Source organism: Plecotus auritus (assembly GCF_963455305.1).
Source record: "Plecotus auritus genome assembly, chromosome: 4".
Classification (NCBI taxonomy): Eukaryota; Metazoa; Chordata; class Mammalia; order Chiroptera; family Vespertilionidae; genus Plecotus; species Plecotus auritus.
This window is the reverse complement of record NC_137775.1, coordinates 105,950,960-105,966,527: the sequence shown is the minus strand read 5'-3', so window position 1 is coordinate 105,966,527 and position 15,568 is coordinate 105,950,960. Positions and strand designations below refer to the sequence as shown.

General features: G+C 55.6%; 2 protein-coding genes across 4 annotated transcripts in view; both read right to left on the bottom strand.

The window, feature by feature from the left end:
- The window catches only part of PTPRN2 (protein tyrosine phosphatase receptor type N2), a 458,587-nt gene extending 452,800 nt beyond the window's left edge, over window positions 1–5,787 (bottom strand). The window contains exon 1 of the mRNA XM_080665141.1: window positions 5,620–5,787. Within this exon, the coding sequence (XP_080521267.1) occupies window positions 5,620–5,710 (91 nt within the window). The 5' untranslated portion in view covers window positions 5,711–5,787. The remainder of the gene's footprint in view (window positions 1–5,619) is intronic.
- A 6,479-nt stretch (window positions 5,788–12,266) lies between these two features.
- Window positions 12,267–15,568, bottom strand: part of NCAPG2 (non-SMC condensin II complex subunit G2) — an 89,191-nt gene continuing 85,889 nt past the window's right edge. For all 3 annotated transcript variants that reach the window (XR_013960372.1, XM_080664140.1, XM_080664141.1), the window contains one exon: window positions 12,267–12,632. Coding sequence is in view for 2 of the 3 variants with exons in the window: in XM_080664140.1 (XP_080520266.1) it covers window positions 12,581–12,632 (52 nt within the window). In the remaining variant the exon portion in view is untranslated. The remainder of the gene's footprint in view (window positions 12,633–15,568) is intronic.

Here is a 15,568-nt window from a genome sequence, read left to right as displayed (position 1 = left end):
GCCACACCATAGGCAGTCCCTCAGCCACAGAAAGGAGTGTTACCATCGTTCAACATACCTGGACCTAGAGGGTATTACGCTCAGTGAACTAAATCAGACAGAGAAAGACAAGTACCACGTGATGTCACTTCTATGTGGGTCTAAAAACAAAACAAATGAATAAACAAAGCAAAACAGAAAGAGGACCATAGAGACAGAGGGCTGGGGGGAGGGGGCGTGAGAGGGCGGGGGGCAGATCTGCCGGAGGCCCAGCACCCCAAATCCTGTATTGCAGGAGGCTAACGGTGCCCAGACACGGCATCCCTTCCAAACAGCAAAATTCCTTCAGAGGCAAACCAAATACCGGGCTCTGACACCCCGAACAAACCCCACCTGGGAAGCCCCCGCCAAGGCCAAAGAGCATGTCACACTTCCTGGGAACAGGCCCAAGAGCCGAGGACCGAGGCCCTGGCGCTCCTTAGAGAAAGGCAGCTTGGCCAGTGGAGAGCGCCTCTGTCCTGTGACAGCGCGAGCCAGCCACCTGTTCTTGGCAGAACCCTACACAGCTGGCCCTCCCGTCCTGGGACAGAGAGGGAGACTCTTGGGGCCAGAGACCGGGCCCCACCCAGCCCGGGGTCCTCCAGGCCTCAGTCTTCCCATCTGTGAAACAGACAGGATGCTGCCCATCGACGCTATTCTGGGGAGTACACGGAACCAGGTGGAAAGCTCCCGGAGTTGCCAGGGCTGAGGGGACGGGCAGGCTGCTACAGAGGGAGTGTGGGTGACGGGCCTTCCAGCTCCTGTCACCAGAATCCATACATAGCTCAGTACACACACAAATCATTTCACTGAGTGATAGTTTCCACTAAATAAATAGAGACAGCACCCCACTCTGTTTTATAGCTATTAGTGTGTCCCCTCCACCCGGTGCCCCTGCACCGCTGCCCAGGACCCACGTGCTGACAGGGAGTGTCCCTGCATTTTCTGAATCATGGGCCATACAATCAGGGGGGACAGATAAAGTCGGTCAAACACCCTCTCACCCACCTCCAGGCAGGAGGGCTGACACCCGCTGGTCACCGCAAAGCCCTGACGGCTTCCTCATCTGCTCACACCTGCCAGACAGCTGGGCGGGAGCTTCACACACCTGCACTCAGTCCCAAGTTCACTTCTTAGATGAGGCCTGGAGGCACACCCTGTCCACACAGACGCAGACTAGCACACACAGAACGTCCTGTGTGACCTCAGTGTCTCCAGGAGAGCCGCCCCTCCCCGTGTCCTGATGGGTTTCAGCAGTGGCGGGGCGGCACCAGCGGCGGTGAGGGGAAGCCCCGCCCTCTGCCATCAGCCAGCTGCCTCCAGGCGCCCAGAGGGTTCTCCGTTCTGGCCTTCGATCAACCAAGATTAAAAAACACGTCCAGCTGGGTGTCCGCCTGCAAGGTCAGTGTCGACCGTGCGACAGCAGCTGGCAGGTGCCTATGGGCGCACAGGGGCCTGCCCTGAGCTCCGCTGTGTGCTCTCTCGGGTAGTGGAGGGAAGACAGGCTCTCTGTAGCCACGCCTCGTGGCCAGCGACCACCAGGATGTATCTGAATGAAAACTCCTTCTGCACATTTCTTAAGCTTTGTGCCTTTCCACACATAAATAATCCTGGAACTATCAATTTTTGCACATATCCAGGCTCCTTAAATACCGGCCACCCAGCGAAAAGTTTTTTTTTAGTTTGGGCTGCATTTAGTTACAAACACCTTTTCATAAGGGGGTTTAAATTCTAAGAGCTCATGTTAATAGAAAACTTTTTTTTTTTTAATCCTCACCCAGGATGTTTTTCCCTTCTTTTTTTTTTTTTTGAGAGTGAGGGGGGGGGAGGGAGAGAGATAAACATCAATGTAGAGAGAGAGACATTGATTGGTTGCCTCCTGCACGTGTCCAATCGGGGTTGGGGGTCAAACTTGCAACCCAGGTACGTGCCCTTGACTGGAAGTCGACCCCGAGACCTACTGGTGCTCTAAGCACTGAGCCACATGGGCCCCGGGCAGACAGTTCAGCGGCCCATCTCTCCTACATGCCTCTCCCCACGTCCCAGCTCTCAAAAATCCAAACAAAAACGGGTGAATAACAGCATTCACAAATTAGGTAATACTGCATTTAAAAACACAACAAAATAAACCCAGAATGCAGAACTTTTCACAGAAGCCATGGATGGCGGCCCCGGAGTTCACACGCCTTGGGGTGAGGAGCTGGGGTTTCGTCCCAGCCCACAGTCTGGTACACCGGCACCGCTGCCTCCAACAGGCCCGCGCTCAGTGAGTAGGAACCTCTGGGCACGTGCCAGCGAGGGGCCAGCACCCCACGGAGGAACGCAGAGTGCACCCCACACCTGCGGGCGGCACCATGAGGGTGAGCAGGTGCAGGAGTGAGGCAGGAGAAGAGCTGCGAGATGCCGAGCTTGCTACTTGGCAGAGAGGAGCCACCGGAAACCTGTCTCATTCCCCACACGCTCCTCCCATGCTGACACGCTGACAGCCATCTTTGGACATAGGAGATGGTCATGAGAGTCCCACCCAAAACATCTGGTTTTGTGGGTGAGCCCACTGTCTGCGCCTCCTTTCCCCAAAGCCCAGGGCTTTCCAGGCCCCCAGCCCCCTGCACAGGCCCATGAGCACCTGAGGGTGATGGCGCCAAGGGAGGAGACACAGGCAGAGAAAGACTTGGGCTTCTTCCCGTCATCCCTCACAACCAACAGGGAAGATCAAGGGCTCTGGACCCCAAGAAGCAAAGATGGGTTTGTGCTTCTGTGGCAGGAAGAAGGATGCTTCGATTTAAAATTAAACCATCACGCCACCTCGTTCACAAAGTCAGCGACTCCTGCCTCCGCTCTCCCCAGCCCTGCGTGGGCTTGCTGGTGAATTAAATGCACGTGTGAGCAAATCAGGAGGCCAAAAAGGAGCAAAATAAATACGTAGCCGCCTACAGAGACAGGTGCGTGGTGAGGTGTGACTTTAGGTTCTCCAAGCAAAATAGGTAGGAAAGGGTTGGCTAGGACCTTTGACAAAGGAAGTGGTCTCTCCCCAAAGGAAGACGGCCTTTCACGTGCGCGCCCTTGTGCTCACCACGGGCCTCCCATAGCGGAAGATGGGTTAGAGACAAAGGGCTGGTCCTGGGCAGATTTATGGGAAAAGTACCGAGCACCAAACAAAAGGATGTCCTGCCCGCGCAGCCACAGGCAGAGGGCGGGCAAAGGAAGACCCAGGGCCACCAGAGCAGAGAAGACAACCACTGCTGGTCGGTCCTGGACCGGCTGCCGCGATGGGATTTGGGCCACGAGCAAAGTTGAATGGCACCTCGCTGGCCGGTCCCGCCTGTTCCACTCTGGTGTCACCCGTAAGGGTGCACTGTTTGCCGCAGGGAGGCTTGTGCACCAGAGAGACATGGGCGCACGGGTGGTGCCAGGCCTGGAAGCTAAAGTGAAGACAAGGGAAAGGGTTCCCTTGAAGAAAGGGAGAGGGGGGTCAGGGAAGGGCCCGACTCGGACCGCGTGGGCCTCGTGGGCCGGCTGTCCCGCAGGCCGCACTGAGGGAGGCCAGGTGTTGATGGCCACGCATGCAGGTTACCAGTGACCTGGCTGGGCCAGGTCTAAGGTGCAGCTTTCATTTGCGCTGTTATTTGAATAATGAGGGTGTGACAGTGATCAAACAAGATCCAGATGGCAGTGAGAGAGGGAGAGGGAGAGGAGAGAGGGGGGGAGGGGGAAGGGGAGGGGGGAGAGGGAGAGAGTGGGAGAGGGGAGGGGGAGGGGGAGAGGGAGGGAGGGGAAGAAGAGGGAGGGGAGGGGAGATGGGGGAGGGGAGGAGAGAGGGAGAGGGAGAGGGAGAGGGGAGAGGGAGAGGGGAGGAAGAAGGAGAGGGGAGGGGGAGGGGAGGAAGAGGGAGGGAAAGGGGGAGGGACAGAGGGAGAGAGGGGGGAGGGGAGGGGAGATGGGGGAGGGGAGGAGAGAGGGAGAGGGAGAGGGGAGGAAGAGGGAGAGGGGAGGAAGAGGGAGGGAAAGGGGAAGGGAGAGAGGGACAGAGGGAGAGAGGGGGTAGAGGGAGAAAAGGGAGGAGGAGGGAAAGGGAGAGGGGGAGAAAGAGGGGGAGAGGGGGAGGGGAGGGGAGGGGAGGGGAAGAGGGGAGGGGAGGGGAGATGGAGGAGGGGAGGGGAGAGGGAGAGGGGAGGAAGAGGGAGGGAAAGGGGGAGGGAGGGGGGGTAGGGGGAGAGGAGGGGAAGAGGAAGAGGGAGAGGAAGAGGAAGAGGGAGAGGGAGAGGGAGAGGGAAGGAGAGGGGGTAGGGGGAAAGAGGGGGAGAGGGGGTAGGGGAAGTGAAGGGGGAGAGGGAGGGAGAGAAGGAGGGAGAGGGAGAGGAGAGGGGAGGGAGGGGTAGGGAGGGAGGGAAGGGAGATGGAGAGGGAGAGGGCGTGAGAGGGCAGCGTGTGCTCTCCTGGGTGCCCAGGGCTCCCAGCTCTTCTGGAGCGGGTGTCTGGGCTCTGAACACGTGGCCGCAGCTCCCTGGGTGGGCAGGATGCAGGGTGCATCCAACCTGCAGGGATGTGGCAGATCACCCTATCTCCTGGCGTGCTGGGTCCGCGCTAATGAGGTCTGGGCCCCTAATCTTGCCCTTTGGGGCACCTAGGAGTGGAGAGGAAAGAGGCTCCCTCCTTAGTGGCATGACTCACCACTGCTGCCCCCCTCGGCCCCCTCTTCCTTTCTCTGATTTCGCAGATGCTTGACCTGCAGCTGCCGCGGAAAGAGACCAGTCTGGGCCCAGCCTCCCACCATGCACCGCCTCCGCCTCTGAGGAAGCTCGCAGCTGGCGTCAGCGGCTATTGCCGGACCTGCTGCGTACGTGGAGGGTGGCGGCCGGCCAGCTGAACAAACAGCTCACGGGGGTGACACGAGCAAGAAAGGAAGGAGCACGGACCGGCGCAGTGGCGAGGCCCCAGCCCTGCAGGGCCTGTGGCAGATCCGCGGGTGGCCCTCTGCCCGCAAGCACCCGGCCTGCACCCCGCGGGCGGGCCTCTCCCGCCCCCAGCTCCCCACTCCAGGTGAGCCCCGGGAACCCGTGTCTCCATTAGGACCGGCGAGGATGGCGCTGAGGCCGAGAGGCGGGCAGGGAGCCTGCGGCCACTCTGCGGGAGCTGCGCGCCATCCCTCCCAGTTCCTCCCGGAGTCGCCCGCGCCCTGCCCGGCTCCCCACCTCCCCAGGAGCGGCTCAGCCGAGGTGCTGACTCGGGACGCCCTGTCCCCGCCGGGGCTGCCACGGAGGAGGGAGGCCCGCGCGCGGTGACCACGCAGGAGGAGCCGGGTGCCAGGAGGGACCCACACTCGTGCTCCCCCCCCCGCGCACGCGGCACGAACACGCGGGGCGCACCCACGCCACCAGCAAGGGCAGCGCACAGGGCGATCCGGACCGAGGGGGCCACGGCCGCTGCGGGGGCGACTCAGGCAGGGACGACGACGCTGGGCCGCGACCCCTGCCACACCGTGAGCCTGTCCCTCCCGCCCAGGCGCCCCCAACCCCGCTCCCAGGCGCCCCTCCCCCAGCCCCAGGCAGACCCCTCCCCGCCCCTCTGCCTCGTACCCCCGCCCACGCATCCCCCACTCACCCAGGAGCCCCGCGAGGGGCGCGGGCGCGGTGCGCGGGAGCGACGGCAGCAGCAGCAGCAGCAGCAGCGGCAGCGCGAGCGGCGGCCCCATGTTGGCGGCTCAGTCCATGGCGGCCTCCCCCGCTCCGCGCCGCCGCCGCTTCAGCACCGGACAGCGCCGCACGCCCCGCCCCACCCCGCCCCCGCCGCTCACGGCCCGTCCCCGCCCCGCGTCCACCCGCAAGCTCCGCCCCTGCCCCGCCCACGGCCCGCCTCCAGCGGTCCCTCTCTCTCTCTCCTCTACGGCCTTCGGCCCCGCCCTCCCCACCCACGACCCCCGCTCTCCCTGGCGCCACCGCCCTGCCCTCGGCCCCCCACCTGTGGGCGCCCAGCCTCCCGCGCTGTACCTCCCTCAGCCCGAGCCCGCGCCCCTTCCTCCCATCCCCACCCCCTGCGGACGCCCTTCCCACCCCTGCAGACCCCTGTGGAAGCCCGGCCCGCCCGCCCAGGGTCCCGGGTTGGGGATGAAGGGTGTCACTGCCTGCCCTAGATGGGCCCAAAGGCCCGCCGGACCCTTGTCCTAGGATGGATGGGGGTCCTTCTCTGCCAACTACCGGCTACTATCGCCAGCACCTAAGTGTGGCCGGTGCCCTGGCCGCCAGAGCTCCATGGTTAGAGCGAAGGCCGAAGGCCGGCGCTCTAGTGGTGGTGGTGGGGGGGGGGGTGTCAAGGGCAGGTACCTGGGTGACAGATTCTATTCCTGAGCCTGGTTGTGGCGCCTGCAGGAGGCAAGCAATCCATGTGTCTCTCACATGGATGTTTTTCTCTCCTCTCTTCCCTCCCCCTTCCACTCTCTCTAAAATTCCATGGGCAAAGTATCCTTGGGTGAGGATTAACCAAAAAAGAATCCTGTGGCTGGTGTGGCAGAGACACCAAACTCCTGCTCTTACTTTTATCTAAAAGTGCCTGGCAGGCCCTGACCATGTGCTCAGTGGGTAGAGCACCCGCCCTTGCATAGAAGGGTTGCAGGTTCAATCCTTGGGTCAGTCAGGGCAAGTGCAGGAGGCAACCAACCGATGAGGTTCTCTCTCCCTTCCACTCTAAAAATCAATGGGAAAACATCCTTGGGTGAGGCTAACAAAAAATATGTGCCTGGCAGGAGCCTGGGTCTGAATCTCACCTGAAGCAGGTAATGTCAGGGCTTCCTGGAGCTCAGGCTGTGCAGGGTCTGAGCATGGTGGCCATGGTGGCAGGGGAAGGGAGTCCTCAGCCTGGAAAGGGGTGGGGGTTAGTAGGAGCCTAACCTGGAAAATCACCTGGAAATGGGAGCTGGAGCCAGGAAGCTACTCCTGAGCTCTGAGCTCCTGGCAGGGGGTCAGGACTCCCAGTGGGGGTGGGCCCTGAGGTGGCCTGGCTCTGTGCTGGCCACTGGCTAGGGTTTGGGAGGGCACCGAGGACCCGTGCACCCCCCAGGAGACTACATCCTAAAGACCCGGCACAGCTGCGTGTGTCAGAGCAAGCGTGGATGTGTGTTGTGAGCGAATGTGTGGTGTGTGGAGTGTGTTCTATGTGCATGGGTGTGGAGTGTGTATGCACATGGGTGTGAGGTGTGTTCTATGTGCATGTGTGTGTAGTGTGTGCTATGTGTATGAGGATGTGGAGTGTGTCCCTCACATCCTAACCCCTCCATCATCATTGTCATCATCCTGTGGCCCTGCCAGGGGGCCATCAGTCTTCTCCCTTCCCCACCTGGTGCCCCAATCCCACCTGCTTCAGCATCTGGCAGGGGTGTGAGCTTGCTCTGATCCTGTGGGTCCCACCTGCCCAATGTCAGCTTCACTTCTCTGCTTGTCTGCAGTCCCCGCACATTTCTTCTTGGTGTCTGGCACTCATCAGCCGGCCTTCTCACAGCCAGTAACTGGGTTTCTTTCCTGCCCCAACAAGGCTGGCCTGGGAAGGCTTTGGGGCGGGGTGACGGCGAGGTGTTATGGCTCTGCCCAGTCCATCTATAGTCAGAATTGATTACTGACCCTCAATGTCCCTAGTTCCCCTCCTCGCTGATGCTGTGCCCCAGACAGCCACTGCCCTCCCTAAGAAGTCCCTCCCCACCCTGCTCCATACCCTTGTCCCATGTCCAAGAGCCTCCTTCTGTCTAGACCTGGCTGGGACGGGGCTGATCCTAACCCTGCCGTGGGCAAACTACGGCCCGCGGGCCAGATCCGGCCCGTTCGACTGTTCTATCCAGCCCACGGAGCCGAAAGAGCGGAGGGTTCTCTTGCTCTCCCCTCCGCTCCTTTACTTTGAATTTATATTAGTTCACACAAACACTCCATCCATGCTTTTGTTCCGGCCCTCCGGTCCAGTTTAAGAACCCATTGTGGCCCTCGAGTCAAAAAGTTTGCCCACCCCTGTACCCCTTGCAACCAGGATGCCATGTGGTCTACCAAGGTGGGCCCCCAACCCGCCCACTGTGCTCAATTACAGATTTGTCCCAAGGATTGAGGGAGGCCCCCTCCCTACAATAGTAACTTACAACCAATGCTACGGATGAACATAAATTTGAACACCTGTCCACAAACAGGAGGCAAGAGCAGAAGCCACACACAGCACATCCGGCAGGATCTCATGGCACCAGGGCCAAGGACAGGCGGCACCCTGCAGGGATGGTATGTTCTGACAGCAACTGGAGTGTGGGTCATGGGGTTAAAACTCACCAAACCATTGACTTAAGATCAGTGTTTTTCACTGCATGGAAAGTATTCCATTTTTAAAGTAGTAATATCAGTTTCTCTGGAATTTCAGAGATCTGTACCTTGTCAGATTGGAACAATGCCGGACAGTAATTCCCATCACAACTCTATCCCAGTGTGGCATTTGGAGGGCGGAGGGTCTTGGAGAAGATGCGGGAACGTGCTGGCATCCACATGGGGCCCAGTTTGCACTCAGCAGCCTCACACCCACCTCGTGCCACGGCCAGTGCACGTTGCACAGCCAAACCAGGTCAGAGTTTGCGTCGCTGGGTAGGCTGTGTGGACATATGGAAGCTGGCCTGGCCACCTGAGGACGAGCAACCCCAGGGACCCTTGAGGCTTGGAGGTGTGCCACTGACCACCTCCTGGATGGACCAAAAAGCTGCACGTTTGTGAGGCCCCAAACCAAAAGGAGCTTTTCCACCTACAGGACCAACTGCTCTGCTCTTTGCCTTGAAGCAAGCACACCCGAGGCTTCTACACAGACTGTGGCAGCCTGTGCACGAGGGCAGCAATCACAGTGCGAGCTCTACGCATGAGCAGGCGCTTGGCGGCACGTAATTTTCTTCTCGAGAAGATGGCCTTAGCTTGCTGTGGACCCTCAGGAAGGAATGTGTTGGTGACCTCACCAGGAGGTCATGTTGGCGTCCAGGGGTGTGGAGAGGTGGAGAACAGGGCGTTCGCAGTCGCCATCGCCTCCATGTCGCTTTCTATGCCTCAGCTCATTTTCAGGTCCCCTGCTGCCACCCGCTCCTGAGCGCAGCCATGCTGCAGGGACATCAGCACTGGGAAGGCAGGCCCTGAGCGAGGCTGGCAGCTCCCGTAGGAAGGCTCCCTGCAGAGCCCGTGTACTCTGACAGGAGACCCACTTTTATCCCATGATGATCAACAGGAAGGCACATGGGGGAGGGGGCAGGAGAGGATGGACTAGTTTATTGTCACGGTTCTAGAGCCAAGCCCACGATGTCACAGCCACGGTTAAGGCAGGGCAGGGCCGCACTCCCCAAAAGCTGAGACATGGCTTCCTACGGAATCAGCTTCCTACGGTGCCCGCCATCACCTCAGCTCCCCTCACAAGGTCACGTGATGGCATTAGGACACACCCAGACAACATGGAGAACCCCAACCCAAGGTCCTAAACTTCACATTTTATTTTTTCTTTGCCCTGGCCCTTGTGAGTCAGTTTCATGCCTGGCCAAGTGTCCTGGCATGCACGGAGGTGTCTCCAGATCCCAGGAGTTCGTGTGAGACAGGAGTTCCTTGGGGGTAGTTGTAGCACTCACCTCCAAAACTGAGTGGGTGTTTTCCTTGTGGAAAGAGATTAATTAGTTTCAACGTTATACACGAGTTTTGAGGATAGTCAGGTTTTCTCTTTTGTGTCAATCTTGAAGGGTGAAATAATCCAATTTGTGAAAAAATGTAATTCCATTTTTATTGGGCCAACATAGTTCATAAAATCCTCTAGCTCACTTCCTGAAAATGAAGGACATTTCTGAAACAGGCTGTAGCAGCTCACGTGATACCTCTGCTCCCAACACGTTAGGTCTCTGTCCCTCTGTGTGCAGCCTCCTGTGTTGGGGGATCTTATCCAGGAAGGGACGTTTCCTGATTTACACCTCTCCACTCCCGGCAGCAGCCTGTTGCGTGGGCACGTCCCTTGAGTCCGTCACACATGGTGCACAGCTGCTCCCCGTGGCAACACTGTGCATGGGCTCAGAGTGACGAGTTTGCGAAGTTCCTGCAGACAAGTTCCCTTCACACCTCAACTGGGAGGCCCTCAGCTGTAGGAGGCCTCTGGGTCCCCAGGTCTCCTGCCTCCCATGCGAGCGAGTGGCAGGAAGGTGCCCGAGGAGGGTGCATGTCATCAGGCTCCAGTCCTTGCACACAAACTGGCTCTTCCCCCAGTTCTCCAGGTGTGGCAGGCGGACGCGTCTCCGCTCAGCTCCACAGTCCCCACAGCCTGCCGACTTGCATTCTTGGTGTCTAGCCTGGCCCAGGTGTTTTACTCAGATGAGCAGCCTGAGGCCCACGAGTATCCCAACACAGAATACGGCAGCCATCCTAGGTGTACTGGTTAATAATGGCGGATTTTGTCATCAAAGGAAACACGATAATTTCAAGAGAAACATCAAAAGTGCTTTATTCAAAGTAATGTCCATCGCTAGCTACACATTTCCCCCATCTTTCAGGTAATTTGTGGATACCGTCCCAATAGAACTTTTCTTGTTTTGAGGCAAACCATTCAGAGACCCAATTTTCCACTTCGTATGTTTTGAAGTGCTGCTCAGAAAGTGCGTGTGCCATTGATCAGAACAAGTAGTAATCTGAAGGAGAAAGGGCTGGTGAATATGGGGCAGGTGGATTAATACTTCCCAGGCAAGATCTTTTAACGTGTCTTTAACTGACTTGAACGTGTGAGATGGTGTGTTATCATGAAGCAAAATTACTTTGCCATGTCTTCTGGCCCATTCTGGTGGTTTTATGAATAAAGCATGGTTCAAATTGATTATTTGTTGTCAGTGGTGATCAGTATTAACAGTTTCACCTGGTTTTAGAAGCGCATAATACACCACACCTTCCTGATCCCACCAAACGCAGACCATTGTCTTCTTTCCGAAGTGATTTGGCCTTACAGTCGATGTTGATGGTTGACCTGGATCAACCCATGATTTTGTGCGTTTGGGATTCTCAAAATAAATCCACTTTTCATTGCCAGTCACAATTCGATGCAAAAAAGATTCTTTCGTGCCGTTGAAGCAACATTTTACTGATGACTTTTCGGTTTTCCATTTGTCTTTCGTTCAGTTGATGTGGCACCCATTTTTCTTCCTTTAAAATCTTTCCCATTGCTTGTAAACCATCAGAAATCGTTTGCTGAGCAATAATCTTTCTGCAAGTTGTTTTTGAGTTTGACATGCATCTTCATCCAGTAATGCTCGTAATTGTTGGTCTTCAAACTTTTTCAATTGATCTGGATGTTCTTGGTCTTTCACATCGAAATCATCACTTTTAAAGCATCTAAACCAGCGTTCACAAATATCTTGAGATGAAGCATGTTCACCATAAGCTTCTCTAAGTATACGATAACTTTTTCTTCAAAATAAAGTAATGAATTAAAACTTCCCACAAATGCTCTTTTTCTTGCACGAAAACCGACATTTTTAAGTGTAAAAATATCTATGTTAACACCATCAGCAAATTTAACATATGAAGTTTTGAAGCTTGCTGTCAATACAACAAAATAGCATACATATCAAATCACATATATATCAACATATGTGTAACTCCATCTATTGAAAAAAATCTGCATTATTAACTGGTACACCAAGTATGTTCACAGCTACTAAAACAAGCCCCACCTCATTTCTCGGCGGTCCCTGCGTCAGGCCTGGCCATAAAGCCAAACCGCGGTGCGCAGTCCGTCTGTGTGCTTCTCAGGGACACAGAGGCCTGCAGACACAGGCATTGCTTTACTTTCTCGTCGGGTCTGAGGATAGAATGCTCACATGCCTGAGGGTCTCACTTCCCACCTGTCACCAGGTGGCCTCCCAGGCTGCAGGTGCTGACTGGCCACAACTTAGGACCCGCGGCCAATAGGGATCTGGGACGAACTTGGAGACTTCCTGGTAACCAGGGCGGGCACAATGGGTCATGGACAATGCAGCCAGGAAGCCAGGCGCCAGTCATCTGTGGGCACTAGAACAGCTCGCAGTTAGAAAAGATCAAATAACAGTAGTTCAGCGCAACTGAATGGCTTGTATTTGCAGCCACAGGACCCACCTCCACCCCAGGGCAGCAGCTCCAGGACCTGTGTGTGCCGCGCACCCCCCCGCCCCCGCCCCGCCCCGTGCCCATCCAGGGCTCCGCTACAAGCACCCTCTGGTAGAAGACAGGCTCCCCAGAATATATGTTTTCTTTACTTTATTACAGTTTGCAAGCAATAGTATATATATATACATATATATGTGGCATTTTTAAAACAACCAGGTATGCTAGAAAGGTGTCTTTTTCTTTACATCCCGGGTTTCCTGAGCCCTTTACATTAACTATATTATTTTGCAGGCACTAGGCAAACATTTAAGAACCTTTGAGCTTTCTACTCACACTTCCCCAAATCCTACCTTCTCTATTACATGGGATAGTAATATTAGTTTTTAAGGGAAATACACATTCATTTCATTTTCTGTAAGTCACTTTTCTCTATTTTTACATAACCAAAGATGATGGCTCGGTTATGAATTCAAAAATGCTCCCAAAGTTCTTGATGATGATTCATAGAGAAATCTGAAACACAAGGAAAGAAAGAATTAGCTATAAATATAAGTGACCAAATTGTCCAAATGTGCATTTTTACAAGTAAATCTAAAAAAGGTTGTTAACCAAATACACTTAAAAAGAAAGTTGAAACAAGCAGTCACTGCCCACTGACCGGTCCATGTACGTCAGAGAAAGGAAGAACGACACTGTCTTAGCGGGTATGCAGCACGTGGACAAGCGTCAGTGAACACAGCGGCCATCACTCCCCAAAGCCAGCAGCTCAGGGGTCCCCAAGGATCCCTCCACACAAATAAAACTATTCAACCTATTCCGAGGGATGGGCTTCCTCCCTGACGGTGCTCGGGTGAGGGAGGCTCTGCCCACGACTCAGTACTCAGTGCACTCCACTACGAAGCATGCACATCCCCTCTAGCACCCACATCCTGAGCTTTCCCTTCTACACAGGAACAGGGACGGGGATGCGCTACCACATGGCAGCCACTGGCACAGTCACCTGAGACCTGCAGACAGGCCTCGTCTTGCCTCCTCCCTCCCTGCCTGCCCCTCCCAGCCGATGTGGGCGGGCCACTGAGTTTCCCTTCCAGGGGCCTCACCTAAGCCCTGCAGGGTCAACTCAAGGCATAGAGCCGACTGGGCAGCGCACACATGCCAGGTGCACTCCCTCCGAGCCTTAAAGACACTCTCATTCTTCTAGTTGCCCAAATGCCACGAGGGTCCGGCACTCCCCTCAGAGGGTGCACGACCCAGCTAAGCTCTCAGCTCCTGCCTAGACACAAATATCGATGTTTATCCCATATGACATCTCCTCAGCTAGAGCCCGCATCCTGCTCCCCATGGAGATGACCCACCACATGGCCCACAAACAGCCCTTCTAGTATCAGTACAAGCACATGTCTACCTGCACTTTCTAGTACCTACAGTAAAAGGTCAAAAGAATCAGGTGAAGTGCATCTTAATGTTTTATTTAGCCCAATACACCCAAAATATACAGCAATCCATTATTAATATAAAAACACCCTGATAGGAGGAGAAACCAAGATGGCGGCATAGGTAAACACCTAAACTGCTGCCTCGCACAACAATTTCAAAACTACAACTAAAAGACAGAACGGACACCATCCAGAACCACAGGAAAGCTGGCTGAGTGAAAATTCTACAACTAGAAGGAAAGAGAAAAGCTCACAGAGAATTGGAGGTACGGCAAAGGGTCTTTGTGTGCACAGAGAGGAAGGGCGGCTGAGAGCCTGGCTGACTTTCTCTGGCGGAAGGGGGAAGGAAGCCCCCGACTGCACTGAACCCCAGTTCTGAATGCACTGAACCCCAGTTCCGGGCGAGCCCCTGGGGACCCACGCTCTTACAGGGGGAGTCTGGACTCTCGGGCGGAGACTCGGGAGCCGGGGAAGGCGGAGGACTGAAAGCGCGCGCGCGCCAGTGCGCACAAAGGCTGCAGAGGTTGCCACAGGCTTTCCCTAGTGGAAGGGAGTCAGAGGCCCCTGACTGCACTGAGCCCCAGTTCTGACTGCAATGAACCCCAGTTCCAGGCGAGCCCCTGGGGACCCACGCTCTTGTGGGGGGAGTCTGAACTCTCGGGCGGAGACTCGGGAGCCGGGGAAGGTGGAGGACTGAAAGCGCGCGCGTGCCAGTGCGCACAAAGGCTGCGGAGGTTGCCACAGGCTTTCCCTAGTGGAAGGGAGTCAGAGGCTCCTGAATGCACTGAGCCCCAGTTCTGACTGCAGTGAACCCCAGTTCCAGGTGAGCCCCTGGGGACCCACGCTCTTGTGGGGGGAGTCTGGACTCTCGGGCGGAGACTCGGGAGCCGGGGAAGGTGGAGGACTGAAAGCGCGCGCGCGCCACTGCGCACAAAGGCTGCGGAAGTTGCCACAGGCTTTCCCTAGTGGAAGGGAGTCAGAGGCTCCTGACTGCACTGAGCCCCAGTTCTGACTGCAGTGAACCCCAGTTCCAGGCGAGCCCCTGGGGACCCACGCTCTTGTGGGGGGAGTCTTGACTCTTGGGCGGAGACTCGGGAGCTGGGAAGGCAGAGGTCTGAAGGCACGCACGTGCGCGCAAGGGCAAGGCTGACGGGAAGCCAAGACTGAGACTCCACCCCATCCAAGCTGAGCACAGAGGCTATTGCAACTTGGCAAGTCTAATCCTATAAGGCTGTCTCCAGCACCGAACTTCTCCCAGCATAGACACAGCTGATCCTTACAGCCAACTGGCCTGGAGGTCAATTCTTCCCAGTGATACCAACAACAATAAAGACTTAATTACAAAAAGGCTGTGCACACAGTCCACAAAGGGGTGCACCAAGAGTGTCCACCTCAGGTTAACTGGGGAGGCAGACCCACTGGGCCATATTGGAAACCTAGCACACAAATCTACCTTACCAACTCAGGGAAGCAGTGAAAATGCGGTGTCAAAGAATCAGATCACAAACGAAAGAAATGGAGGAAAACAAACGACTGGATATAGAATTCAAAACCACGGTTATAAGGCTTTTTAAGAATATCCTAGAAAAGGCCGATAAATATAACGAGACCCTCAAAGATATGAAAAAGGACCAACTAGAAATTAAACATACACTGACTGAAATAAAAAATATTATACAGAGACCCAAAAACAGACAAGAGGAACACAAAAATCAAGTCAAAGAATTGAATTACAAAGAAGCAAAAAACACTCAACCGAAAAAGCAAAAAGCAAAAAGCAAAAAAAAAAAAATCCAAAAAGTTGAAGATAATGTAAGAAGACTCTGGGACAACTTCAAGCGTACCAACATCAGAATTATGGGGGTGCCAGAAAAAGAGAGAGAGCAAGATACTGAAAACCTATTTGAAGAAATAATGACCGAAAACTTCCCCCACCTGGTGAAAGAAATAGACTTACAAGTCCAGGAAGCCCACAGAACCCCAAACAAAAGGAATCCAAAGAGGACCACACCA